The sequence below is a fragment of the Cherax quadricarinatus genome, chromosome 61, assembly GCF_038502225.1.
Source record: "Cherax quadricarinatus isolate ZL_2023a chromosome 61, ASM3850222v1, whole genome shotgun sequence".
NCBI classification, from domain to species: domain Eukaryota; kingdom Metazoa; phylum Arthropoda; class Malacostraca; order Decapoda; family Parastacidae; genus Cherax; species Cherax quadricarinatus.
The window spans coordinates 600,838-628,058 of NC_091352.1; the positions used below are offsets into that span (position 1 = coordinate 600,838).

At 39.6% G+C, this 27,221-nt stretch overlaps 1 protein-coding gene across 2 annotated transcripts in view; it reads left to right on the forward strand.

Annotated features, from left to right (window-relative positions):
• Positions 1–4,341: 4,341 nt before the first annotated feature.
• LOC138854488 (cyclin-dependent kinase 11B-like) overlaps positions 4,342–27,221 on the forward strand; it is a 47,653-nt gene continuing 24,773 nt past the window's right edge. The window contains exons 1-7 of one of the 2 annotated variants that reach the window (XM_070098089.1): positions 4,342–4,530; positions 5,031–5,228; positions 5,947–6,097; positions 11,310–11,571; positions 16,721–16,930; positions 17,808–18,053; positions 25,052–25,093. In XM_070098089.1, coding sequence (XP_069954190.1) covers positions 4,433–4,530; positions 5,031–5,228; positions 5,947–6,097; positions 11,310–11,571; positions 16,721–16,930; positions 17,808–18,053; positions 25,052–25,093 — 1,207 coding nt within the window. In that variant the 5' untranslated portion in view covers positions 4,342–4,432. The remainder of the gene's footprint in view (positions 4,531–5,030; positions 5,229–5,946; positions 6,098–11,309; positions 11,572–16,720; positions 16,931–17,807; positions 18,054–25,051; positions 25,094–27,221) is intronic. The other variant, XM_070098090.1, reaches the window with a different exon arrangement.

Below are 27,221 nucleotides of genomic sequence, written 5' to 3' on the forward strand. Positions count from 1 at the left end.
CAGGAAGCCTAGGAAGTCAAGGAGTCCTCAGGAAGCCTAGGAGGCCAAGGAGTCCTCAGGAAGCCTAGGAGTCCTCAGGAAGCCTAGGAAGTCAAGGAGTCCTCAGGAAGCCTAGGAAGTCAAGGAGTCCTCAGGAAGCCTAGGAGTCCTCAGGAAGCCTAGGAAGTCAAGGAGTCCTCAGGAAGCCTAGGAGTCCTCAGGAAGCCTAGGAAGTCAAGGAGTCCTCAGGAAGCCTAGGAAGTCAAGGAGTCCTCAGGAAGCCTAGGAATCCAAGGAGTCCTCAGGAAGCCTAGGAAGCCAAGGAGTCCTCAGGAAACCTAGGAAGCCAAGGAGTCCTCAGGAAGTCTAGGAAACCAAGGAGTCCTCAGGAAGCCAAGGAGTCCTCAGAAAGCCTAGGAAGCCAAGGAGTCCTCAGGAAGCCTAGGAAGTCAACCTGTATTCCCTGGAACGCAGGAGGGAGAGATACATGATTATATACACCTGGAAAATCCTAGAGGGACTAGTACCGAACTTGCACACGAAAATCACTCACTACGAAAGCAAAAGACTTGGCAGACGATGCACCATCCCCCCAATGAAAAGCAGGCGTGTCACTAGCACGTTAAGAGACCATACAATAAGTGTCAGGGGCCCGAGACTGTTCAACTGCCTCCCAGCACACATAAGGGGGATTACCAACAGACCCCTGGCAGTCTTCAAGCTGGCACTGGACAAGCACCTAAAGTCAGTTCCTGATCAGCCGGGCTGTGGCTCGTACGTTGGTTTGCGTGCAGCCAGCAGCAACAGCCTGGTTGATCAGGCGCTGATCCACCAGGAGGCCTGGTCACAGACCGGGCCGCGGGGGCGTTGACCCCCGAAACTCTCTCCAGGTAAACTCCAGTCCTCAGGAAGCCTAGGAGGCCAAGGAGTCCTCAGGAAGCCTAGGAGTCCTCAGGAAGCCTAGGAAGTCAAGGAGTCCTCAGGAAGCCTAGGAAGTCAAGGAGTCCTCAGGAAGCCTAGGAAGTCAAGGAGTCCTCAGGAAGCCTTAGGAAGTCAAGGAGTCCGCAACACAGCACTCATTTCTTTACATTTTACAGACTGCTGCTCGACCCACCAGCCTGACGCTCTTACACTGACATAACGCCAGAGAAGAAATAACGTTTATATTAACTGGAGTTGATAGATGTACAAACAGGTGTGTACTCACCTATTTGTACTCGCCTATTTGTGGTTGCTACTAGGTCCACTCTCTCCCTGCTCCATGAGCTTTATCGTAGCTCTTCTTAAAGCAAAATATGGTTCCGGCTTTCACTGCATCACTTTCCAGGCTGTTCCGCTTCCTGACAGCTCTGTGACTGAAGAAATACTTCCTAACATCCCTGTGACTCATCTGAGTCTTCAGCGTTCAATTGTGACCCCTTTGTTGCTGTGTCCCATCACTGGAACATCCTGTCTCTGTCCACCTTGTCAGTTTCTCTCAGAATTTTATGTCATTATCAAGTCCCCCCCATCCCTTCTGTCCTCCAGTGTCGTCAGGTCGATTTCCCTTAACCTCTCCTCGTTGATCATACCCCTTAGCTCCTGAGCAAGTCTTGTTGCAAACCTTTGTACTTTTTCTAATTTCTTGACGTGCTTGACCAGGTGTGGGTTCCAGACTGGTGCTGCATACTCCAATATGGGCCTGACGTACACAGTGTACAGAGTGTGTACAGAGTTATAAGGTATGTCCTACGAGGAGAGGTCAGGAAATGGAACAATCTAAAGAGTGGTGCAGTGGAGGCAGCATCCATACACAGCTTAAAGAAGAGGTATGATAAAGCTCATGGAGCAGGGAGAGTGAACCTAGTAACGACCAGCGAAGAGGCGGGGCCAGGAGCTGTGACTCGACCTCTGGAAAACAAGCACACACAAGAATGACTCGAAACGTGGTCCTGGCATGTAGCAGGCCCAGAACTGTACCACTGAACCACGAAGCTTACAACAGAGAGATTTTACAGAGAGCACTTCTATGACCTGTCTGCATGAGAGGCACCAACTGTGATCCTACTGTCTCTTCCCACAGTCCCAGAAGCTTTGGTGGTAGTTACACCATGAGAATTCTTCAAATCGAGGGAGGATTCAGGGAAACCGGTCAGCCAGACTTGCGTCCTGGAGGTGGAAAATACAGTGCCTGTACTCTGAGGGATGCGTGAGGATGTTACACTTCAGATCACCTGAACTCTGAGGTCTGCACACTTCGGTAAGACAGTTATTGAATGAATGATGGTGAATGTTTCACCTTTTTTTGCGTGCGGGGGTACCCAATCTCGACGGGAGACGGCTTGCCGGTGTTTATAAATAAAAAATGTGTGGATTTTTTCTTTTTCAAGCACACCCTCCGGAATTAATAATTCGAATAAGTAATGTTGGTAGGATTTTAATATTTCTTTTGACAAATTATTTCCTATATCTGACTGGAAATATAAAATGGAAGAAGTGTTCTCAGACATATGTGGAGGACCTAACTGTACGAGACCCGGGCCCAGACTCCCATACCTTACCTGAGACTGTGACCGGCAGCCATATTGTACCGTACAAAATCTCCAGTTAGAAGACGGGCAGATTTCTGTTCCCGACCATTATGTCACCAGCGAGTCTCAGAAGTGAATAGGAAAACTTTTTCACTGATGTCCAGAGCACTAAATTAATTTAGTATGAAAGCTTTATTACGTACCCCATCTTTATTTTCTAGTTGAAGTCAAAATTTTTAAAGACATATAATGGATCCAGGAGCTGGATTCCAACATTTTGAAATGTTTACATCTGTCTCTACCCCTGCCTTCTGCATCAGTGATGATTTTTTTTCCCTGTTATCTTCCCCAACACGTATGTCCTCATCACCAGTCCTCGGCAATTGGTCGGGGCGCCATAAATCAGCTCCTTTTAGACGAAAGGAAAGCCTGTTGTTGTTGACTCTGAAAGCGTGTAAGTGGGTGTCTAGCTCCGCCGGGTTTAAACGAGGGGTCCACCTGACGTATTTGGGAATTTATTGTTCCCCCTTCCCTTTCCGGAGGAAACTTTTATTTACTTTATAATTCTAGCTTCTTGTGTTAAGAGCTACCTAAGTCCTCATTATCGTCTGAACGTAACTATATGTGGGATGGAGTGTCGGCCTTTTCAGAGTCCATGTCTTCCCTCTGTGGGTCCTCTAAGGATCGAAAATTGTTGCCTTCTGGCAGAGAAACTTGACCTACTTGATCACTTGCCGCCATGTTTGTGCACCTCATTGCTCGTCCTGTGAGAGGTAGAGCAAAGAATTGCTTTACAGAGGTCACACTGTGTCTTTGTTAGACCCCAGTAGAAACACTAGAAAGACATATTAGTCATTTCATATTTTAGAATTACAATAAATTACAATAAAAAAATTATTTCTAATCACTGCTAAACAATATTGGTCATAATTGAGTTGCAGTCTCTATAAAAAACTGATCATTCATCTAGTCGGTACAAGATGTGGATACAACCTTAAGATTTCAGATATATCATTAACAATGAAATATTTTGCCATATCAAGAACCCCGATGGAACCAAATAAGTTTATTTAGGTACTGGTACACACAAGCACAATTATCATACATAGTTTAACATAAGTAAATTACCTAGAATAACCACAAAGAATCAGACAAAGTGACTTATTTCCATTAGGGATCCTTTTATTCCATATTTCCATTGAGGAAACAAGTCACTTTGACATTTTGGGGTCATCCTAGGTAATTTATACATATTACTAGGTATGATAATTGTACTTATGTGTACCTGTACCTAAATAAACTTACTAATCAAGCAACTAAACAAAGTTATACAAGGGTCCTAGTGGAAATAAGTCAGCTTGGGTAGAGTGAAGACTTGTTGGCTCAGGAAGTAAGACGCCAGGATCTGCTGGTGTCTGGGGCTCACTTTATCTAAGTTGAGAATTTAATATTCCGAGTCTCTTTCCCGAGTAAATTTTATTTCTCTCTTACTCAAAGACTCCACCAGTAATAATCTCTTTGCCTGGCTTTTCTGGGTTATCCTAGGTAATTTAAATTATGTGAAATAATTATACTTATGTGTCCCTGTGCTTAAATATACTTAAAATAGGTACCTGGGTGATGGACTAGTGTGGGTCGCATCCTGGGACAAAATTGACCTAATTTACGGGAAATGTTCTGCCTAATAAGGTGCTTTCTATATAGTGATATGTCACTGATGTCAGCCATGGTCTGTATACCTTGTAGAAATAAAGATATTATTAGTATTATTATTATTTAGAACAATATTTGATCTCTGAACTAGAGGGTTTAAGGGTTCAATAAAGTGTTGATATTAGTGGCCCTGAACAACCCCAACCATAACAAAAACGTCTGAGGTTGACACAAACACTGTTGAGTCTGCTGCTGAGTCTGTAAACTGTGGCTGTTCCAGAGTGTCTGTGATGGATAGCCATGAGGAAGATGGTGAGATAAGAGACGAGGGACGCCATCACGCACCAATTTCCATCGATGATAACGAAGTAGAAGAAGATGAGTTCAGGTTGGTTTGTACGTCTCCTTATCTCAAACATATTATCATTATCTTGTTTACAGCTGTTGTTCTCTGCTAATATTATTATTTACAATTATTACTCATAAACAATAGCACAAGTGTGTAGTTTTGTGTAACTGCCTATATAAACTTGCTCTTTTCCTTTTGTTTTTCTTGTCTTTTTTCTTCTTTTCCTCTTTTTTCTAATTGTTTTTCTTTTTCTGCTTTTTCTTTTTATTCTTCTTCTTATTATTAAAAATCATCAATAATAATAATTTATCATTTAAAAAATATAATCCTTACCTATGCATATTTTTGTAGTTATAAATCTTCATAATAAGGTACATCATACTGTTAGAATGATTAAAATGATCTGCATAATTTTTTCCTATGATTTTTTAAAGAGTATTTTTAAATAAGAACACACTAGGTTAATTTTTCTTTAATTTATATATATAGATATAGATGAATTAATTTTGTATTTCCCTGTACTGTACGTTGTATTTCAGTATGTCCTCTTACGATGGCGACCAAGGTGACAGTCTTGATATCAAGCCTCCCCAGGCTGTGGTGCAACGTCGAGAAAAACGTGAAAAACGTGATAAACGAGACCGACATAGACACAAGGCTGAGCGGCACAAAGACCGTCACCGTAATCGAGAGCACAGGGGTCATGAAGAGAGGCGGCGTGACCATCGAAGACATAGGTTAGAAAAAGGAATTATTATTCTTAGATTTGTGTAAACAAGAGAAGATTTTCTTATGGGCTAGCAAAGCACAGATTCTATTTGCATTTTGACTTTTAAAAGCATGTACTTTTAAAAGTCATGGATCCCAATGGAAATAAGTTACTTTGTCTGACTTTCTTGGGTTATCCTGGCTAATCTACATATATGTACCTATGTATGATAATTTGTGTAACTATTTATATGTACCTGTACCTGAATAAAAACTTTTATACTTACATAGCTGATATACAGCCCAAGTTTCTGTGTATGGGTTCCATGACTCACATTAGGAATGGATAACTGTCTGTATAATCTCTATATTACAAGTACATCCTTTCCTCACTTAACGACAGAGTTCTGTTCCTAAGATCACGTAAGTAAATGAATTCGTCACTAAGTGAGGAACATACTGTAATGGTAGTGGGTTTGATTCGACCATCTTTGATATTGCTTTAATGTCACCTTTGCACCATTTATAACATTTCTGGTATATTTTTAAAATGTTTGTACAATAGTGTATTGTATATTGTAATAAACAGAATAGAGGAAATCATCTCTAATATACATTATTTAGGTATGCATACTGGTCTGAGGCGTTGGTAAATGAGTACGTTGCTAAGTGAGGACAGGCTGTAATTAATACTACTTAAATTACTTTTATTTTTCATTTAACCTTTAAAATTGGTATAATTCACAGGGAAAGAAGTGAAGGAGAAAGGCGAGAGAATCGAGAAGTTCGCGAGGCTCGCCGACACGAAAAACGACATGAAAGGGGAAACAAACATGAGAGGCCGGTTATTGACCTACGTAGCAAGATTGAAAAGAGAAAGATGGTTGATAGAGATATGGTAAGTGATGTTATCACAGATGTTGGCAGTTACCTTGTAGTATTAATGCTGTGACATGCTGCATAACTTATGGTTCATAGCTGGTGTATGTCTCACTAAATTTAATATTTGAAACATTTTTGATAAGAATTTTACAAGTAGTTCCAATTACAGTGGAACCCTAAGTTTTGGCCGTAATCCATTCCAGGAGCTAGGTCTAAAGTTGAAACAGCCTAAAGTCGAAGCACTATTTCTGTAAGAAATAATGTAAATACAATTAATCTGTTCCAGACCCACAAAAATATTTACAAAAAAATACATTTTTTAAAGAATAACTATAGTTTAACATACAAACAACATATATAATTACATATAGTACTTAAAGATTAATACAATAAATAAACATTTAAAAATCTCATTTACATACCTTTATTGAAGAGTCTTGCTGGCATCTGGAAGATAGGGAGGAGGAGAGAGGGAGGACTTACTGTTTGGAAGGGGAATCCCCTTCCATAAAGACCTTAGGTAACAAGTCCTTATCTGGGGTTACTTCCCTTTTTTGTCTTTTAATGGCACTAGGACCAGTTTCAGAGTCACTGGACCCATGTCGCACAAAATAACTGTCAAGAGTGCTCTGTTTCTGGCATCTCTTGAAGATTTGCCTAAAATGGGACATGGTTTTGTCACTGAACATGTTGCAGAGATGGCTTGTTTCATCTTGCTCAGGGTGGTATTTTTCCACAAAACTTTGCAACTTATTCCACATTCCACACACGTCCTTAATCACTGAACAAGGCACCTCCTTCACTCCCTCTTCCTATTCCTTTGAAGCAAGTTCCTCAGCTGTGGTCTGATGCTGTTCCAGTTGAAGCTCTTGCAGTTCGTCAGTGGTTAGCTCTTCCCTGTGGTCCTCCACCAACTCTTCCACATCGTCACCAATCACCTCCAACCCCATGGACTTGCCCAATGCCACAGTACCTTCCACAACAGGCAGAGGGTCGGCAGGGTCAGGGTCAGACTCAAACCCTTCAAAATCCCTCTGGAGGACACATTGTGGTCACAATTTTCTCCAAGCAGATTTCAAAGTCCTGGAAGTCACTCCCTCCCAAGCCTTACCTATAAGGCTTATGCAGTTGTAGATATTGAAGTGATTCTTCCAAAACTCTCTTAGGGTCAGTTGAGTGTCCAAGGTCACTTCAAAGCACTTTTCAAACACTGCTTTGGTGTAGAGTTTTTTGAAGTTAGAAATGACCTGCTGTCCATGGGCTGAAGGAGAGGAGTGGTGTTAGAAGGCAAGAGCTTCACTGTTATAAAAGTGAAGTCCCTAGACAAGAGGTCTACCAAGTTTGGAGGATGAGCAGGAGCATTGTCCATTACCAGGCACTTAAGTGGCAAATTATTTTCCATGAGGTATTTTTTCACACTGGAGTCAAACACTTCCTGGGCCCACTCTTTGAAAATTTGCCTCCTGACCCATGCCTTATTATTAGCTTTCCACAACACACAATTTATTCTTGATGACATTGTTTTTCTTGAACACACTGGGATTTTCTGAGTGATACACCAGTAAAGGCTTCACTTTAAAATCCCCATTAGTGTTAGCACAGAACAAAAGAGTTAGCCTGTTTTTCATAGGCTTGTGTCCTGGCAGTGCCTTTTTCTCCTGAGTAATGTAGGTCCTCTTTGGCATTTTCTTCCAAAACAGGCCTGTTTCGTCACAATTGAACACTTGTTGGGGTTTAAATTCACTCAGGAAGTTTTCAGCTGCATGTTTGTCTGAACTTGCAGCCTCACCATACCTTACCACACTGTGTATGCCACTACGCTACTTAAATCTGTCAAACCAGACTCTGTTGACTTTAAATTCACTAACGTTAGCACTGGTTCCAGGCATTTTCTTTACAAGATCAGCATGCAACTGCCTTGCCTTTTCACAAATGATCGACTCCGAAACGTTATCACCCGCTATCTGTTTATTGTTGATCCACACCACCAACAACTTCTCAACCTCTTCAACTGTTTGTGATCTATTTTTGGTTAACATGTCAACCCCTTTCATAACATCAGCTTCCTTGATCTCTTTCCTCTTCCCCAGGATAGAAGTGATTGTTGATTTGTTTTTGCCGTACATCCTGGCAAGTTCGCCCACACGTACGCCACTTTCATATTTTTCTATAATTGCTTTCTTCACTTCTATGATGTTTCTCACTTCCTTTACCAAAGGGGTGCCACTAGGAAATTTCTTTGGGCTCATGGTGGCTTATTTCACAGTCATAATCAATAAACAAGCACTAAACACAATTAATTTATTGTGGAATGTTTGGATGAGTGCACAGGGTAATGTTCACTCAAGGATAAACAAAGCTAGACTGGCTCACGACGCCTGTGCGGGCAGGCGGACAGGTCTGGTACGCCGGCTGAAACACGGGGCACAGGCTGAAACTTGAGACAAAATTTAGCAGAAAAAAGCGGTCAAAACTCGAAGCTGCCGATACTCAGGGTGGCCGAAACTCGGGGTTCCACTGTATATTGTAGTTAGCCATGGCCAGTAGGTAAACATAATCATCGGTACCATTGTAATTTTAACTGAATTTTCAGAATAACAATTTGCTGGGTACAGAATTTTCGAATTTTCCATTATTGTTATGGCAAATAATTGGCAAATTATGAAAATAATCCACTGGGTAAAGAACTGTTCATTATTGTTATGGGAAAACAAAGTCTTGTATCTACAGCCACAGGTAAGCAAAATTACCCTCCCTTATTTTCAATACATATTACAGTATACAGTGGAACCCCGAGTTTCGGCTGTAATCTGTTCCAGGAGTTAGGCCTAAACCCGAAACAGCCAAAAGGTGAAGCAATATTTCCCATAAGAAATAATGTAAATACAATTAATCCGTTTCAGACCCACAAAAATATTCACAAAAAATACATTTTTTAAAGAATAACACAGATAAATACATATAGTATACAATAGATAAATTAAAATTTAAATAAACATTTAAAATAACATTTACTTACCCCCACATGAACGCCACTCTCGTATTTTTCTACTATCTCCTTCACTGCTTTGGTGTTCCTCACTTTCTTTACCACAGGGCTGCCACTAGGAAGTTTCTTTGGGCCCATGGTGGCTTATTTCACAGTCACAATTAATGAAAAAGCACTAAACACAATGAAATGTTTGGCTACCTGGTTGCCTGGATGGATGGCTGGCTGGATGGATGGCTGGTTGCCTGGCTGACTGGCTGGCTGGCTGCCTGGCTGGCTGGTTGCCTGGCTGGCTGGTTGCCTGGCTGGCTGGATGCTTGGCTGGCTGGTTACCTGGCTGGCTGGCTGCCTGGCTGGTTGCTTGGCTGGCTGGCTGGTTGGCTGGATGTCTGCCTGGCTGGCTGGCTGGCTGGATGGATGGCTGGCTGGCTGCCTGGCTGCTTGGCTGGCTGGATGGATGGATGGCTGGCTGGATGGCAGGAAGAGTGCGCAGGGTAATGTTCACTCTAGGAAAAACAATGCTAGACTGGCTCACGATGGCTCCGTGGGGAAGTGCGCAGGTGGACAGGTCTTGTACGCCGGTCGAAACCCAGGGCACTGGTCGAAACTCGGGACGAAATTTGGCTGAAAAAAGCGGTCAAAACTCTAAGCGGCTGAGACTCAGGGCGGCCAAAACTCGGGGTTCCACCGTATCTATAAATTGTGTGTTTTTTTTTTTTTCAACAAGTCGGCCGTCTCCCACCAAGGCAGGGTGACCCAAAAAGAAAATACTTTCATCATTCAACACTTTCACCTCACTCACCCATAATCACTCTTTTTGCAGAGGTGCCCAGAATACAACAATTTAGAAGTATTTTTTTTTTTTTAAGAAGTCGGCTGTCTCCCACCGAGGCAGGGTGACCCAAAAAGAAAGAAAATCCCCAAAAAGAAAATACTTTCATCATCATTCAACACTTTCACCTCACTCACACATAATCACTGTTTTTGCAGAGGTCCTCAGAACACAACAGTTTAGAAGCATATACATATAAAAGTACACAACATATCCCTCCAAACTGCTAATATCCCGAAACCCCTCCTTTAGAGTGCAGGCATTGTACTTCCCATTTCCAGGACTCAAGTCCGGTTATATAAAAATAACCGGTTTCCCTGAATCCCTTCACTAAATATTACCCTGCTCACACACCAATAGATCGTCAGGTCCCAAATACCATTCGTCTCCATTCACTCCTATTGAACACGCTCATGCACGCCTGCTGGAAGTCCAAGCCTTCGCCCACAAAACCTCCCTTACCCCTTCCTTCCAACCTTTTCGAGGACGACCCCTACCCTGCCTTCTCCTACAGATTTAAATGCTCTCCATGTCATTCTACTTTGATCCATTCTCTTTAAATGACCAAACCACCTCAACAACACCTCTTCAGCCCTCTGACTAATACTTTTATTAACTCTACACCTTCTCCTAATTTCCACACTCCTAATTTTCTGCATAATATTTACACCACACATTGCCCTTAGACAGGACATCTCCACTGCCTCCAACCGCCTCCTCGCTGCTGCATTCACAACCCAAGCTTCACACCCATGTAAGAGTGTTGGTACTACTATACTTTCATACATTCCCTTCTTTGCCTCCATAGATAATGTTTTTTGGCTCCACATATACCTCAATGCACCACTCACCTTTTTCCCTCATCAATTCTATGATTAACCTCATCCTTCATAAATCCATCCGCTGACACGTCAACTCCCAAGTACGTATCTGAAAACATTCACTTCTTCCATACTCCTCCTCTCCAATTTGATATCCAAAACATTACACAATATATACACAATAAAAATGCACAATATATCCCTCCAAACTGCCAATATCTCAAACCCCTCCTTTAGAGTGCAGGCATTGTACTTCCCATTTCCAGGACTCAAGTCCGGTTATATAAAATAACCGGTTTCCCTGAATCCCTTCACTAAAAAATAAAAATAAAAATTGTGTGTATGGTACTGTATTATGCATACAGTAGTTTGTAATGTTTTATTGTTTTAACATTAGTTGTATTTACCAGACAGCATTATCGGACACCCTCTCTCTATTCTGTTAAATTGAGTTTTTATTTTTTATACATTACTGTATACACTATCTTGGAGATGAGATACATATTTTGTCGTTAGTATAACTATTGCTGCAGTCTTCTAATACCAATGTATAGGAAATGTATGCTTATATCCTCCATTGTTGCAGGAAAGACGAAGAGACCGTGAGCGTGATGAATACTACGTAGATGAACGAGAGCAGTATGAACGTATTGACTATCATCGTGAACACCAAGGCCGTGGTGGAATGGGAGGAGGAGGAGGAGGAGGAGGAGGAGGAGGAGGAGGAATGGGTGGTAATGATTATGTGCCATATCCTCACCATAGACGAGAGGAGAGACCTATGGTTCAGTTGTCTCCGAGAGAAAGAGCTGAGCGTGATAGAAGGATGGAGCGTTTCCTTGTTGCCGGTTTGTAATGAAAAATAATTTTTAATAGAAATGGAGTTTCCTGCTATGTGTGTGCATTGTGCTTCCCATCTCCAGAACTGAAGTGTGGCTAACCAGTTTCTCTGAATACCTTTTTAGATAATACCTTGATCATACTCTAACAGCACACCAAATCCAAAAAAACATTAATTTCTGCTCCGATTTAATGCAATTACACATGCCTGTTGAATGATAATATATTACAAACGATAATACAGTACTAATTTTCTTTTTGAGATTACATCAGTCTTTAGGTAGATACATTTGATTTATAAACAAATTTTAAGTTAAAAGCTTACTTTTGAGAGAGATGTAAATTAGACTTTTACAAGGTATTGTAATAGCACTTCTTAACTGTTGATAAATTACTGAGGTAAACCATTAGTGTAACTGTATTGAAATATATTTATTTTTATTATCACACTGGCTGATTCCCACCAAGGCAGGGTGGCCCGAAAAAGAAAAACTTTCACCATCATTCACTCCATCACTGTCTTGCCAGAAGGGTGCTTTACACTACAGTTTTTAAACTGCAACATTAACACCCCTCCTTCAGAGTGCAGGCACTGTACTTCCCATCTCCAGGACTCAAGTCCGGCCTGCCGGTTTCCCTGAACCCCTTCATAAATGTTACTTTGCTCACACTCCAACAGCACGTCAAGTATTAAAAACCATTTGTCTCCATTGACTCCTATCAAACACGCTCACGCATGCCTGCTGGAAGTCCAAGCCCCTTGCACACAAAACCTCCTTTACCCCCTCCCTCCAGCCTTTCCTAGGCCGACCCCTACCCCGCCTTCCTTCCACTACAGACTGATGCACTCTTGAAGTCACTCTGTTTCGCTCCATTCTCTCTACATGTCCGAACCACCTCAACAACCCTTCCTCAGCCCTCTGGACAACAGTTTTGGTAATCCCGCACCTCCTCCTAACTTCCAAACTACGAATTCTCTGCATTATATTCACACCACACATTGCCCTCAGACATGACATCTCCACTGCCTCCAACCTTCTCCTCGCTGCAACAGTCATCTCCCATGCTTCACACCCATATAAGAGCATTGGTAAAACTATACTCTCATACATTCCCCTCTTTGCCTCCAAGGACAAAGTTCTTTGTCTCCACAGACTCCTAAGTGCACCACTTACCTTTTTCCCCTCATCAATTCTATGATTCACCTCATCTTTCATAGACCCATCCGCTGACACGTCCACTCCTAAATATCTGAATACATTCACCTCCTCCATACTCTCTCCCTCCAATCTGATATCCAATCTTTCATCACCTAATCTTTTTGTTATCCTCATAATCTTACTCTTTCCTGAATTCACTTTTAATTTTCTTCTTTTGCACACCCTACCAAATTCATCCACCAATCTCTGCAACTTCTCTTCAGAATCTCCCAAGAGCACAGTGTCATCAGCAAAGAGCAACTGTGACAACTCCCACTTTATGTGTGATTCTTTATCTTTTAACTCCACGCCTCTTGCCAAAACCCTTGCATTTACTTCTCTTACAACCCCATCTATAAACATATTAAACAACCACGGTGACATCACACATCCTTGTCTAAGGCCTACTTTTACTGGGAAATAATCTCCCTCTTTCCTACACACTCTAACTTGAGCCTCACTATCCTCGTAAAACTCTTCACTGCTTTCAGTAACCTACCTCCTACACCATACACCTGCAACATCTGCCACATTGCCCCCCTATCCACCCTGTCATATGCCTTTTTCAAATCCATAAATGCCACAAAGACCTCTTTAGCCTTATCTAAATACTGTTCACTTATATGTTTCACTGTAAACACCTGGTCCACACACCCCCTACCTTTCCTAAAGCCTCCTTGTTCATCTGCTATCCTATTCTCCATCTTACTCTTAATTCTTTCAATAATAACTCTACCATACACTTTACCAGGTATACTCAACAGACTTATCCCCCTATAATTTTTGCACTCTCTTTTGTCCTCTTTGCCTTTATACAAAGGAACTATGCATGCTCTCTGCCAATCCCTAGGTACCTTACCCAGTCAGCAGAATTTATATATCATAAACTATTAACATATATCAGTCTATATACAAGATACACGCTGTTGAAAATATATCACTATTACAGGTAATGACTGATGCTCATTCTCAGTCATCATTACTTTGCAGTTTTTTTTTTTTTTCCCTCAACAAGTCGGCCGTCTCCTACCGAGGCAGGGTGACCCAAAAAAGAAAGAAAATCCCCAAAAAGAAAATACTTTCACCATCATTCAACACTTTCACCACACTCACACATTATCACTGCTTTTGCAGAGGTGCTCAGAATACAACAGTTTAGAAGCATATACGTATAAAGATACACAACATATCCCTCCAAACTGCCAATATCCCAAACCCCTCCTTTAAAGTGGTAAAACTTCCCATTTCCAGGACTCAAGTTCGACTATATGAAAATAACTGGTTTTCCTGAATCCCTTCACTAAATATTACCCTGCTCACACTCCAACAGATCGTCAGGTCCCAAGTATCATTCGTCTCCATTCACTCCTATCTAACACGCTCATGCACGCTTGCTGGAAGTCCAAGCCCCTCGCCCACAAAACCTCCTTTACCCCCTCTTTCCAACCCTTTCGAGGACGACCCCTACCCCTCCTTCCTTCCCCTATAGATTTATATGCTTTCCATGTCATTCTACTTTGATCCATTCTCTCTAAACGACCAAACCACCTCAACAACCCCTCTTCTGCCCTCTGACTAATGCTTTTATTAACTCCACACCTTCTCCTAATTTCCACACTCCGAATTTTCTGCATAATATTTACACCACACATTGCCCTTAGACAGGACATCTCCACTGCCTCCAACCGTGTCCTCGTTGCTGCATTTACCACCCAAGCTTCACATCCATATAAGAGTGTTGGTACTACTATACTTTCATACATTCCCTTCTTTGCCTCCATAGATAACGTTTTTTGACTCCACATATACCTCAACGCACCACTCACCTTTTTTCCCTCATCAATTCTATGATTAACCTCATCCTTCATAAATCCATCCGCCGACACGTCAACTCCCAAGTATCTGAAAACATTCACTTCTTCCATACTCCTCCTCCCCAATTTGATATCCAATTTTTCTTTATCTAAATCATTTGATACCCTCATCACCTTACTCTTTTCTATGTTCACTTTCAACTTTCTACCTTTACACACATTCTCAAACTCATCCACTAACCTTTGCAATTTTTCTTTAGAATCTCCCATAAGCACAGTATCATCAGCAAAAAGTAACTGTGTCAATTCCCATTTTGAATTTGATTCCCCATAATTTAACCCCACCCCTCTCCCGAACACCCTAGCATTTACTTCTTTTACAACCCCATCTATAAATATAGTAAACAACCATGGTGACATTACACATCCCTGTCTAAGACCTACTTTTACCAGGAAGTATTCTCCCTCTCTTCTACACACCCTAACCTGAACCTCTCTATCCTCATAAAAACTCTTAACAGCATTTAGTAACTTACCACCTATTCCATATACTTGCAACATCTGCCACATTGCTCCTCTATCCACTCTATCATATGCCTTTTCTAAATCCATAAATGCAATAAAAACTTCCCTACCTTTATCTAAATACTGTTCACATATATGCTTCAATGTAAACACTTGATCTACACATCCCCTACCCACTCTGAAACCTCCTGCTCATCCGCAATTCTACATTCTGTCTTACCTCTAATTCTTTCAATTATAACTCTACCGTATACTTTTATTTTTTCCTGGTATACTCAGTAAAGTAGATTAGTCTTATTCCTCTATAATTTTTACAATCTCTTTTGTCCCCTTTCCCTTTATATAAAGGGACTATACATGCTCTCCGCCAATCCCTAGGTACCTTCCCCTCTTTCATACATTTATTAAACAAAAGTACCAACCACTCCAACACTATATCCCCCCCTGCTTTTAACATTTCTGTCATGATCCCATCAGTTCCAGCTGCTTTACCCCCTTTCATTCTACGTAATGCCTCACGTACCTCCACCACACTTACATTCTGCTCTTCTTCACTCCTAAAAAATGGTATACCTCCCTGGCCAGTGCATGAAATTACCGCCTCCCTTTCTTCCTCAACATTTAAAAGTTCCTCAAAATATTCTCGCCATCTACCTAATACCTCCCTTTCCCCATCTACTAATTCCCCTACTCTGTTTTTAATGGACAAATCCATACTTTCCCTAGGCTTTCTTAACTTGTTTAACTCACTCCAAAATTTTTTCTTATTTTCATTAAAATTTCTTGACAGTGCCTCTCCCACTCTATCATCTGCTCTCCTTTTGCACTCTCTCACCACTCTCTTCACCTTTCTTTTACTCTCCATATACTCTGCTCTTCTTATAACACACCTGCTTTGTAAAAACCTCTCATAAGCTACCTTTTTCTCTTTTATCACACCCTTTACTTCATCATTCCATCAGTCACTCCTCTTTCCTCCTGCCCCCACCCTCCTATAACCACAAACTTCTGCCCCACATTCTAATACTGCATTTTTAAAACTATTCCAACCCCTTTTATCTTATAATAATTAATCAGTGTTCTGAATCTGCACAAATTGAATAAAAAATCTAGATCTTTTGGGTTCACACTAATTTCTTGGTCATAAAGTTGTATTGAAAATGTTAAATATGCACACTCATTTGATAAAATAGCTTGATTCAAACATCAGAACAGGAAGAAATATATAGATATCTTGTTAATATCTTAATTAGGCAGTTATGGTGAGATAGTTTTAAGCAACTTGATTTCACTTTTTTTCTTAAGCAAACAATTGTATTTCTGAGTTATGTAAAGTTAATTGTCAGGAGACATTCCTTAAAGCTTCAATAACTAGGTTAATATCCTGAATTACAACTTTTGTTTTGGTAATTCTCATTCTAAGTACAGTAGTAGTGTCTGTACACATTTATTTTTTACCTATGACATATTTTTTTGAAGGATATTGGCTGTCATGATATAATTATTATGGCCAAACATAGTTAAAAAAATTTTATCAATAAATATTTTCACTACAGAAATTTTTTTAAGTTCATCACATTACTAAACTTCTCAATTTAAGCTTTTGTTTGCCATTCTAGATAAACAGAAGGAGTTGTCTCAGCGAGAGGCTGAAACAAGGAGACAGAGACGGGAAGAGGAGAGACGTGAGGAAGAGAGGCGGGAAGAGCACCAAGTGGGACGCCATCGCGGGGAAGTGTCAGCACATAAACATAGCCGAACTCATTCTCCTAGTGAAGCACCAATACAGAAGAAGAGGAAACATCACCATGATTCTTATCCTTCAATAGGTAAATGCAGGTTTTGATTATTGCATGAAGGTTGTTTCATTTTATATGTTTTTTTCAACACACTGGCCGTATCCCACCGAGGCAGGGTGACCTAAAAAGAAAAATTAAAGCCTTTCTTTTTAAAGTTAGTAATTTATACAGGAGAAAGGGTTACTAGCTCCCTTGCTCCTGGCATTTAGTCGCCTCTTATGAAACACATGGCTGATGGGGGAAGAATTCTTTTACACTTCCCCTCAGAGATAAAAGGAAATAAAGAAGAACAAGAACTATTAAGAAAACAGAAGAAAACCCAGTTGTGTGTATCTTCTTCTTTCAACAAACTGGCTGTATCCCACCGGAGAGACGAGAGGAAATAAACAAGAACAAGAACTAGTAAGGAAATAGAAGAAAGCCCAGAGGGGTGTGTATATAGTATATGCATGTACATGCATGTGTAGTGTGACCTAAGTGTAAGTAGAAGTAGCAAAATGCACCTGTTATCTTATGTGTTAATGAGATAGGAAAAAAGACACCAGCAGTCCTGCCATCGTGTAAAACAATTACAAGTTTCCATTTCACACTCACTTGGTAGGATGGTAGTACCTCCCTGGGTGGTACTACCATCCTACCAGCCTACTACCTAGGTTCATTTTATGTATTATACTGTATTTTTTTTTCAACTTACCAGCCATCTTCCACCAAGGCAGGATGATCCAAAAAGGATGAAAACTATAAGAAATTCCTTCTTTTTGCATTTAGTAATGTATACAGGAAGAGGGGTTACTAGCCCCTTGCTCCTGGCATTTTAGTCTCCTCTTAAGACACACTTGGTTTGTTCCCTATTATGTTTAATTTCTCTCCAAAGTTGGTGTAAATTATTATTTTTTTTTTTTTGCAGAGGGTGCAGAAGAGGTGACAATTGTTAGTGATGAGGATGAAGAGGAGGAGGAAGAGGAGGAGGAAGAGGAAGAAGAGGAGGAAGAGGAGGGTGAGTATGAAGAAATTCTAGAGCCTGTGGTTCGTAAAGGTTCCAAAGAAAAGAGATCAGATGAAGAAGGAAAGAAGAAGAAGAAAGATGATGGAAGAGGAATAACTCAAGTGGAGTCTGGTGGCAGTGGTTCATCTGATAGTGAGTCTGATTCAGGTAACAAACTTTTTTTCCAACTTTTTGCCTGTTATAAATGTTTGCAATTGTTTTAATTTTTTTTTTTTATCTTTAAAGCCCTATTAATATTTTCCCTTTTAATTTATTCTGTGTAATAATAATGGTTTCTTTTAGCATGTTTAAGCTTTGCATTATATGATATATATATATTATTATGTATGAGTGAGTGAGGTGAAAGTGTTGAATGATGAAAGTATTTTCTTTTGGGGGATTTTCTTTCTTTTTGGGTCACCCTGCCTCGGTGGGAGACGGCCGACTTGTTGAAAAAAAAAAAAAAATTATATATATAACTAGATTTGAGTCGCTGATGTACTTCATGCAGAGTTGTTTTCTATCAACACATTAACTGTGTAAAGGGGAGCTTTTTATTCTTTAGCATTGCTCTTTGTAGAGCTAATCCTAAAAATGTAGGAGAGTAGGAGATATGTAATCATATTATATGACAGGTGTTTTTAGGAAACTTTTTTTTATTTTGAGAAAGATTAGACCAAGAGTGGGCATTGATTGTTGTTTTGTATAAAGTGCTATTTAACAGAACAACTGCTACTGGTAGTTTATAATAAGTGAGGCATTAGATTATACTAGCAAATGAAGGCAGCCTTTACACTTGTAAATATTGGCTTTCATAATTTGAAGTGAACTTTCGTTGGATGGCAGGATGTTCGTCCCCTGTAGGAGATGAGAGCTTATTGAGCACCAGTAAATAATTTTATTGTTAACAAAATGGTTGTGATGAAAACTTTTATAGAGAGTGCTAGACACAACATGTGTTGTGGAAACGTGATGTAAGCTTCATACTATTAGTAATAAAAACATTAGGTGACAAGTTATAGCGAACGTTATGAGGCTGGATGTTATATGTGGCATTAAACTATCTAATGCATTGTATACAGTAGTTATGGTACATCATTCAAGCTGTAATGGTTATGTGCACCAGCAGTCAATATGTGGCCACTGTAAATATCCTAGCATGTATGTTCAAAATCACTAAATCTCACTTCATCCCATTGATTGTATATTTTGTGGAACAGTGGTAACAGTTGCTGAGTGTCTTCCTACTCCACAGCAGTATTGAAACTGCTGGTGGAATGGCCATCCAACAGAGTAGTATTGATCAGTTGCACAGTGTACTGTGCTCAACACAGGCATGTAATGACCTCTCCAGTAAATGCTTTTTTCTTAAATGTCCTTGCATAAGATCGTGGCATCATCTGCAAACATGTTTATATAATTTTTTAAATTTCTTTTGGCAAACCATACACGTTAGAAATATTATCAGGGCAAACATTGATTTTGAGGCACCGTTGTGGTGACATTACTTCAGGAGTATATATTTTTTACCCCTACATTTTCATGAATAGAAAAACCCTCATCCACTAAAATAGTTTCTTTTATTCCTCTTATATTTTATTCTTTGTAGATTAATCTTTCCTGAAGAACTTGATCAAAAGCTTTCTTGAATTCTTAATAATGCAGTTTGCAAGCACTTTCTTTTGAAAGTTAATTGTTCTGTTTTCATCATAAGTTGATGTTATTGGTGTTCTGAGACTTTCTTCATATGTTTGCCTATTGTACCTGCTCAAATGAGAGAGTGGGTGAGATGTTATCAACAAATTTTGTTGAAAATAAGAAAAAGTTTTGGAGTGAGATTAACAAGTTAAGAAAGCCTAGAGAACAAATGGATTTGTCAGTTAAAAATAGGAGAGGAGAGTTATTAAATGGAGAGTTAGAGGTATTGGGAAGATGGAAGGAATATTTTGAGGAATTGTTAAATGTTGATGAAGATAGGGAAGCTGTGATTTCGTGTATAGGGCAAGGAGGAATAACATCTTGTAGGAGTGAGGAAGAGCCAGTTGTGAGTGTGGGGGAAGTTCGTGAGGCAGTAGGTAAAATGAAAGGGGGTAAGGCAGCCGGGATTGATGGGATAAAGATAGAAATGTTAAAAGCAGGTGGGGATATAGTTTTGGAGTGGTTGGTGCAATTATTTAATAAATGTATGGAAGAGGGTAAGGTACCTAGGGATTGGCAGAGAGCATGCATAGTTCCTTTGTATAAAGGCAAAGGGGATAAAAGAGAGTGCAAAAATTATAGGGGGATAAGTCTGTTGAGTGTACCTGGTAAAGTGTATGGTAGAGTTATAATTGAAAGAATTAAGAGTAAGACGGAGAATAGGATAGCAGATGAACAAGGAGGCTTTAGGAAAGGTAGGGGGTGTGTGGACCAGGTGTTTACAGTGAAACATATAAGTGAACAGTATTTAGATAAGGCTAAAGAGGTCTTTGTGGCATTTATGGATTTGGAAAAGGCGTATGACAGGGTGGATAGGGGGGCAATGTGGCAGATGTTGCAAGTGTATGGTGTAGGAGGTAGGTTACTGAAAGCAGTGAAGAGTTTTTACGAGGATAGTGAGGCTCAAGTTAGAGTATGTAGGAAAGAGGGAAATTTTTTCCCAGTAAAAGTAGGCCTTAGACAAGGATGTGTGATGTCACCGTGGTTGTTTAATATATTTATAGATGGGGTTGTAAGAGAAGTAAATGCGAGGGTTTTGGCAAGAGGCGTGGAGTTAAAAGATAAAGAATCACACACAAAGTGGGAGTTGTCACAGCTGCTCTTTGCTGATGACACTGTGCTCTTGGGAGATTCTGAAGAGAAGTTGCAGAGATTGGTGGATGAATTTGGTAGGGTGTGCAAAAGAAGAAAATTAAAGGTGAATACAGGAAAGAGTAAGGTTATGAGGATAACAAAAAGATTAGGTGATGAAAGATTGAATATCAGATTGGAGGGAGAGAGTATGGAGGAGGTGAACGTATTCAGATATTTGGGAGTGGACGTGTCAGCGGATGGGTCTATGAAAGATGAGGTGAATCATAGAATTGATGAGGGAAAAAGAGTGAGTGGTGCACTTAGGAGTCTGTGGAAACAAAGAACTTTGTCCTTGGAGGCAAAGAGGGGAATGTATGAGAGTATAGTTTTACCAACGCTCTTATATGGGTGTGAAGCGTGGGTGATGAATGTTGCAGCGAGGAGAAGGCTGGAGGCAGTGGAGATGTCATGTCTGAGGGCAGTGTGTGGTGTGAATATAATGCAGAGAATTCGTAGTTTGGAAGTTAGGAGGAGGTGCGGGATTACCAAAACTGTTGTCCAGAGGGCTGAGGAAGGGTTGTTGAGGTGGTTCGGACATGTAGAGAGAATGGAGCGAAACAGAATGACTTCAAGAGTGTATCAGTCTGTAGTGGAAGGAAGGCGGGGTAGGGGTCGGCCTAGGAAGGGTTGGAGGGAGGGGGTAAAGGAGGTTTTGTGTGCGAGGGGCTTGGACTTCCAGCAGGCATGCGTGAGCGTGTTTGATAGGAGTGAATGGAGACAAATGGTTTTTAATACTTGACGTGCTGTTGGAGTGTGAGCAAAGTAACATTTATGAAGGGATTCAGGGAAACCGGCAGGCCGGACTTGAGTCCTGGAGATGGGAAGTACAGTGCCTGCACTCTGAAGGAGGGGTGTTAATGTTGCAGTTTAAAAACTGTAGTGTAAAGCACCCTTCTGGCAAGACAGTGATGGAGTGAATGATGGTGAAAGTTTTTCTTTTTCGGGCCACCCTGCCTTGGTGGGAATCGGCCGGTGTGATAATAAAAAAAAAATAAAAAACCTGCTCAGAAGGTATTAACTCGTATGACACGACTTAGCAAATGTAGATGTAATCCCAAAGCAGCAGGCTTTATGGCTGGTGTTGTGTGTGGTGTTGAGTGAGCTGTTGTAAGGATCTTCAGAAAGTAATGCCTCTCATGGCTTACTTGGAGTCTGAGTTTTATAGGAAGCTAATTACTGAAGGACTATGGCTACAAGATGCCCAGACATTTCTCTATCAGATTTTTTCCACTGGGGAATTTTAAATATCACTGTATAATGCAATCAACCTTTGATACTGAAGATACTACAGTTTAATATTCATTATGAAGTGAGAGAGTTAAATACAATAACATCATTCATTGACCATCATAATGGCCAACATATTCAACATTCTCCTTATTTGCACCACTTTCTGAAGTCTCTATTGTAAATAGATTTTTCTTGGAGCTTCTTAATGGCTGAGTGAGTCATTGTTTTGTGAAAGTAACTTTTTCTTGCGCACGCTTGAATTCCTTATTTTGTTGGCTTAGATTTACTAAGATTGCAGTACGTTTTGTGTTTTTTCTCGTCCTAATAATAGAACATTTATTGGTTTGGTGTCTGAGGAGATCATGTTGAAAAATATATTAAAGTACTGTGTGTTGTTATTTAGTTGTGCTCTACTGGCTATATGTGGATGATTGGCTTATATGAAGCCGTAGTACTGGGGTAGTATACGTTTAGTTCATCATAAAAAAAGGTATCTTATGCACTTCAACTTAACAGAACACATAGCCTAGTGAGTGTAACATTGTAACATTGTAACATTGGGTAATGTGATATGATGACTTTTATAATCTAATCATACATTTTACCGACTTCCTTACTCTGTAATATTTCTTCTTTCCTGCCCTTAAGCATAGTAGCACTTAGCATTATATAATTTTTCTGGGTTGTAAAGCCATAGTATTGAAGTACAGTACATTATACTAGGCAAATTAGTAACATACTAGCTTTTGTATTATGAAGCTGCTGGCTGATTTGCTTATGTAACTGAAGCAGTTGCTTTGAAACTAAAGAAACACAAATATTTATATACATGATGAGATTAACTTTATATGTAAAGCAGTTGTGAGTTTGATGAGGCTAGCATTTATAGATTAGGAAATAAAAAATTATAAGGGATTTGAGAGCTTTTTTTTTAACACACTGGTAGAGAAACACATTAATCAGTATTCATTTAGTAGGAGTCATCACAGTTCAAATGAGCCTTCAAACTGCCATGTCCCTAGTCCTCTCTCAGAGTGCAGGTACTGTACTTCCCACCTCTAGGACTTTAAGTCTGGCTAACCAGCTTCTCCAAGTCCCTTCATACATGTTACCTTGCTTACACTCCAGGAATATATAAGGCATCAGAACCACTATACTTGATTCATACTGACCTGACACATTCATACCAGCCTTCTAGATGCCTAAACCCCTAGCACTTACAGTTTTCTTTACCCCCCCCCCTCTTCCTCCCTCCAGTCCTTCCTGGGATGAGTCCTGGCCCTCTTTCCTTCCACACCAAATTTATACACAAGCTTTTTTGGTCATTCTGATTTCTTTCACTCTTACTGCCCAGTTCATCACAACAACTCCTCAGCATTCTGATTTACACTTTGGTAATCTCACTCTGTCCTCTAATTTCTACACTCTGAATTCTATGCATAATGTTAACACCACATTCAAACCTGACACACGCACAACATAAATATACACATGCATAAACAGGTTACACACAAAATGAGACTGCTTACCATAATTTATTGTTTTGAATGTACAATACTGAAATATGTATATGTTCCTCACCTAAACTAGTATGTCATAGAATTATCCTAAGTCACCTAGTCACTGATAAGGCTGAAAAATGGTATGGTGATAGTGACATGATGTGCAAAATAACACTTTTGTACAATTCAGGGCATTTATTAGAGGAAATGTTTTGCCATGAATGGCATCTTCAGTCCTATTGAAGCCACATGTGGCAAAATGTTTCCTCACATTAATGTACATCAGTGTGTCTTTCCATACAGATAAGGCTAGCTTAGGAAGGCTAGAAAAGTCAATACCCTCTCATTTCTGCTGAGTACCACTCAAGATTTTAGGGTTAGAGAACTTGTCCTTGCCATGAAGTTTGCTCTCTATTAGTTTCTAAACATTTTCTACTGGATTTAAATCCAGCAAGTTTCTAGGCCAGTCATTAAAATATGGAAAAAAAACAATAATTTAGCAAATTCTTTTAGTCTTTACCAGTGTGGCAAGGAGACACTGTCTTCCGTACAAAATTTGTCCTGGCACATCTTGAATATGTCAGGCAAATAGTCTTCTGAAAGTGTACTGATGGACGAGCATATTTATGGCACTGTGTATATATACTACAGTATACAATATTTGTATGTTTATTTTAAAGTAATCAGTGAACAGTATTCTTTACATTATTCTGTAATGCTGCAAATATTGCTTCGATCATGTATGCTTATTTTGACTTGCTTCACACACCTGTTTCCTGCTAAACAACATCAGAATGGATGATACATTTTAAATGCCTTGATGTTCAGTACAATCCAAAAATGGATGACAGGAATTAATCTTTGCATTTTTGTATTTTGAATAAGCCACCACCTCTGTATACTGTATAGGTGTGAAGCTGTGCATATTATACCTGAGACTTTTGATCCAAGGAATTGGAGCTACCCTTCTTTTCATTGGATCAAACTTAATTACCTCCCATTCCTCAGCACTGTATGATGCTCACTTGCTTAATGCTTCCCTGTCAGTCTAATAATAATAATAATAATAATAATAATAATAATAATAATAATGAGCTTATTACAAAATCAATCAATTTTCTGCTGAACTTTTGTATTAATTTTGAAGTGGTTGTAATTGTCAAAGTTACTCATCCCATTTTGAGTGGTATGTTGAAACTGAACTCAGACTGTTTTTATAGTGTAGCTCATTTATTGTTCACCTTATTGGCACTGCACTTTTATTTTTTATTCAGATTTTAAGCTACAGTAAAGGATTGTAATTGTGCCAGAGATAAGCAGTAAGTTATTTAGATATTTATTTAATTTATTAATTTGACACTTTAAGTAATCAAGCAGCAACAATGTTATACAACTGCTAGGTGCAGTGTTCATAGGAAAAATTGTACAGTGTTACTACAGTACAAGGAAACGATGAATTTGGACCTGGTCATTCCTAAGAATACACCATTGCTGTATGGCTATTTTGAATTGTGCATATATTCTCCTGTTTCCCATTTTTGGCTTACAATATTTCTTGCTGGTTGTTTTCAAATATTTGAGCTGCACCTTTGCCCCCCCCAGAGAGGGCTCGGTCCCCCACGCCTCCTCAGAGGAGTCAGTACCGTGAGTTGATTTCTTGTTTTTAAAGAGCTGTTTTCCTTTTTGGTTTGCTTGTCTGTTAAAAGAGCAGATGTGTGTAAGTTGACATACTTGCCATATGATGCTTGTTTTTTTCCTTGTAGTTGAGTGTTGAGTTTGTCAAGATATTCTTTTATAGAAATAGTGTCTTTGATTTCATCTAGTGGTCATTTAACTGTTAAATATCACCTTGTGTTAAACATGTACTTTAAGCAGATGTTTAATCCTTTCATTTGGAAAAGCTTTGCTGATGTTTGTGTCTGTTATAAGTTTACCTTGATACTATTTTGCATAATACTCTATAACATTCTCAGATGTAGTGTCAAGTCAGTGAATGGCAGTGTAATACAGTGGAACCTTGACTTACGAGTGTCCCAATGTACGAGTTTTTTGAGATATGAGCTGTCGCTCGGTTGATTTTTTGCTCTGAGTTACGAGCCAACTCCCCCTGCTTCCCCCTCAACCCAAAACCTGCACACCTCACTTGTTTATCTGTGATTTCATGCTTTAATTCCATGGAAATCATCCTCTTTTTCTTCACAGCACTGTTCTTTATACTTACTTTCTTAGGACCCATGCTTAGAAAAATGAAATTTGGCCAAACGACTGTCAAAAATGTAAGCAAAGCATGAGAGAACTGCTCCCACAGCGAGGTAAACAGTGCACTGAGTTGGCGGCATTCGTTATTATTGTTATAATAAAATAATAATAATTATTATTTTTATATGTATTATTATTATTGTTAATTTAGGTAACTAGAGCACAGATTCAGTTCCCTAGATGAAGAGCCCCTCACCAGCGTCAAGGATCCTTGATGCTTCAGTTCCCTAAATTAATAATAATAATAATAATAATAATAATAATAATAAAAATAATTCTTTCAACACACCGGCTGTATCCCACCGAGGCAGGGTGGCCCAAAAAGAAAAACAAAAGTTTCTCTTTTTAAATAGTAATTTATACAGGAGAAGGGGTTACTAGCCCCTTGCTCCCGGCATTTTAGTCGCCTCTTACAACACGCATGGCTCACAAAGGAAGAATTCTGTTCCACTTCCCCATGGAGATAGGAAATAAACAAGAACTAGGAAGAAAATAGAAGAAAACCCATAGGAGTGAGTATATATATGCTTGTACATGTATGTGTAGCGTGACCCAAGTGTAAGTAGAAGTAGCAAGACGTACCTGAAATCTTGCATGTTTATGAGAAAGAAAAAAGGACACCAGCAATCCTTCTTTCTTTCTTTCAACACACTGGCGATATCCCACCGAGGTGGGGTGGCCCAAAAGGAAAAATGAAAGTTTCTCCATTTACATTTAGTAATATATACAGGAGAAGGGGTTACTAGCTCCTTGCTCCCGGCATTTTAGTCACCTCTTACAACATGCATGGCTTACAGAGGAAGAATTCTGTTCCACTTTCCCATGGAGGTAAGAGGAAATAAACAAGGACAAAAACTAGAAAGAAAACCCAGAGGGGTGTGTATATATATGCTTGTACATGTATGTGTAGTGTGACCTAAGTGTAAGTAGAAGTAGCAAGACGTACCTGAAATCTTGCATGTTTATGAGACAGAAAAATGGACACCAGCAATTCTACCATCATGTAAAACAATTACAGGATAAAAATAATTATAAAATAATAATAATTATTATAATAGAGCTTCAGTTCCCTAAATTAAGAATAATAATAATAATAATAATAATAATAATAATATAATAATAATAATACATACTACGTACATAATAATAATTCAGAATGGTACTGCTAGTTGGCACAGCTGAAGCCAAAACATCTGGTAACCAGTACACATGATTACATTGCTGTAGGAGCAGATCTCTCGTGCTTGCTTGCATTTTTTAGTCATTTTGCCAAATTTCTTTTTTCTAACCATGTGTCCTAAGAAAATAACTGCAAAGGACAGTGCTGAGAAGAAAATGATGATTTCCATGGAATTAAAGCATGAAATCATAGATAAACGTAAGCAAGGTGCACAAGTTGTGTTTAGTGATTAAGCGAAACAAATTGTATAAGTTCAATGATTAAACAAAACAAATTGTATCAGTTAAGTTCAGTGATTAAACAAAACAAATTGTATCAGGTAAGTTCAGTGAT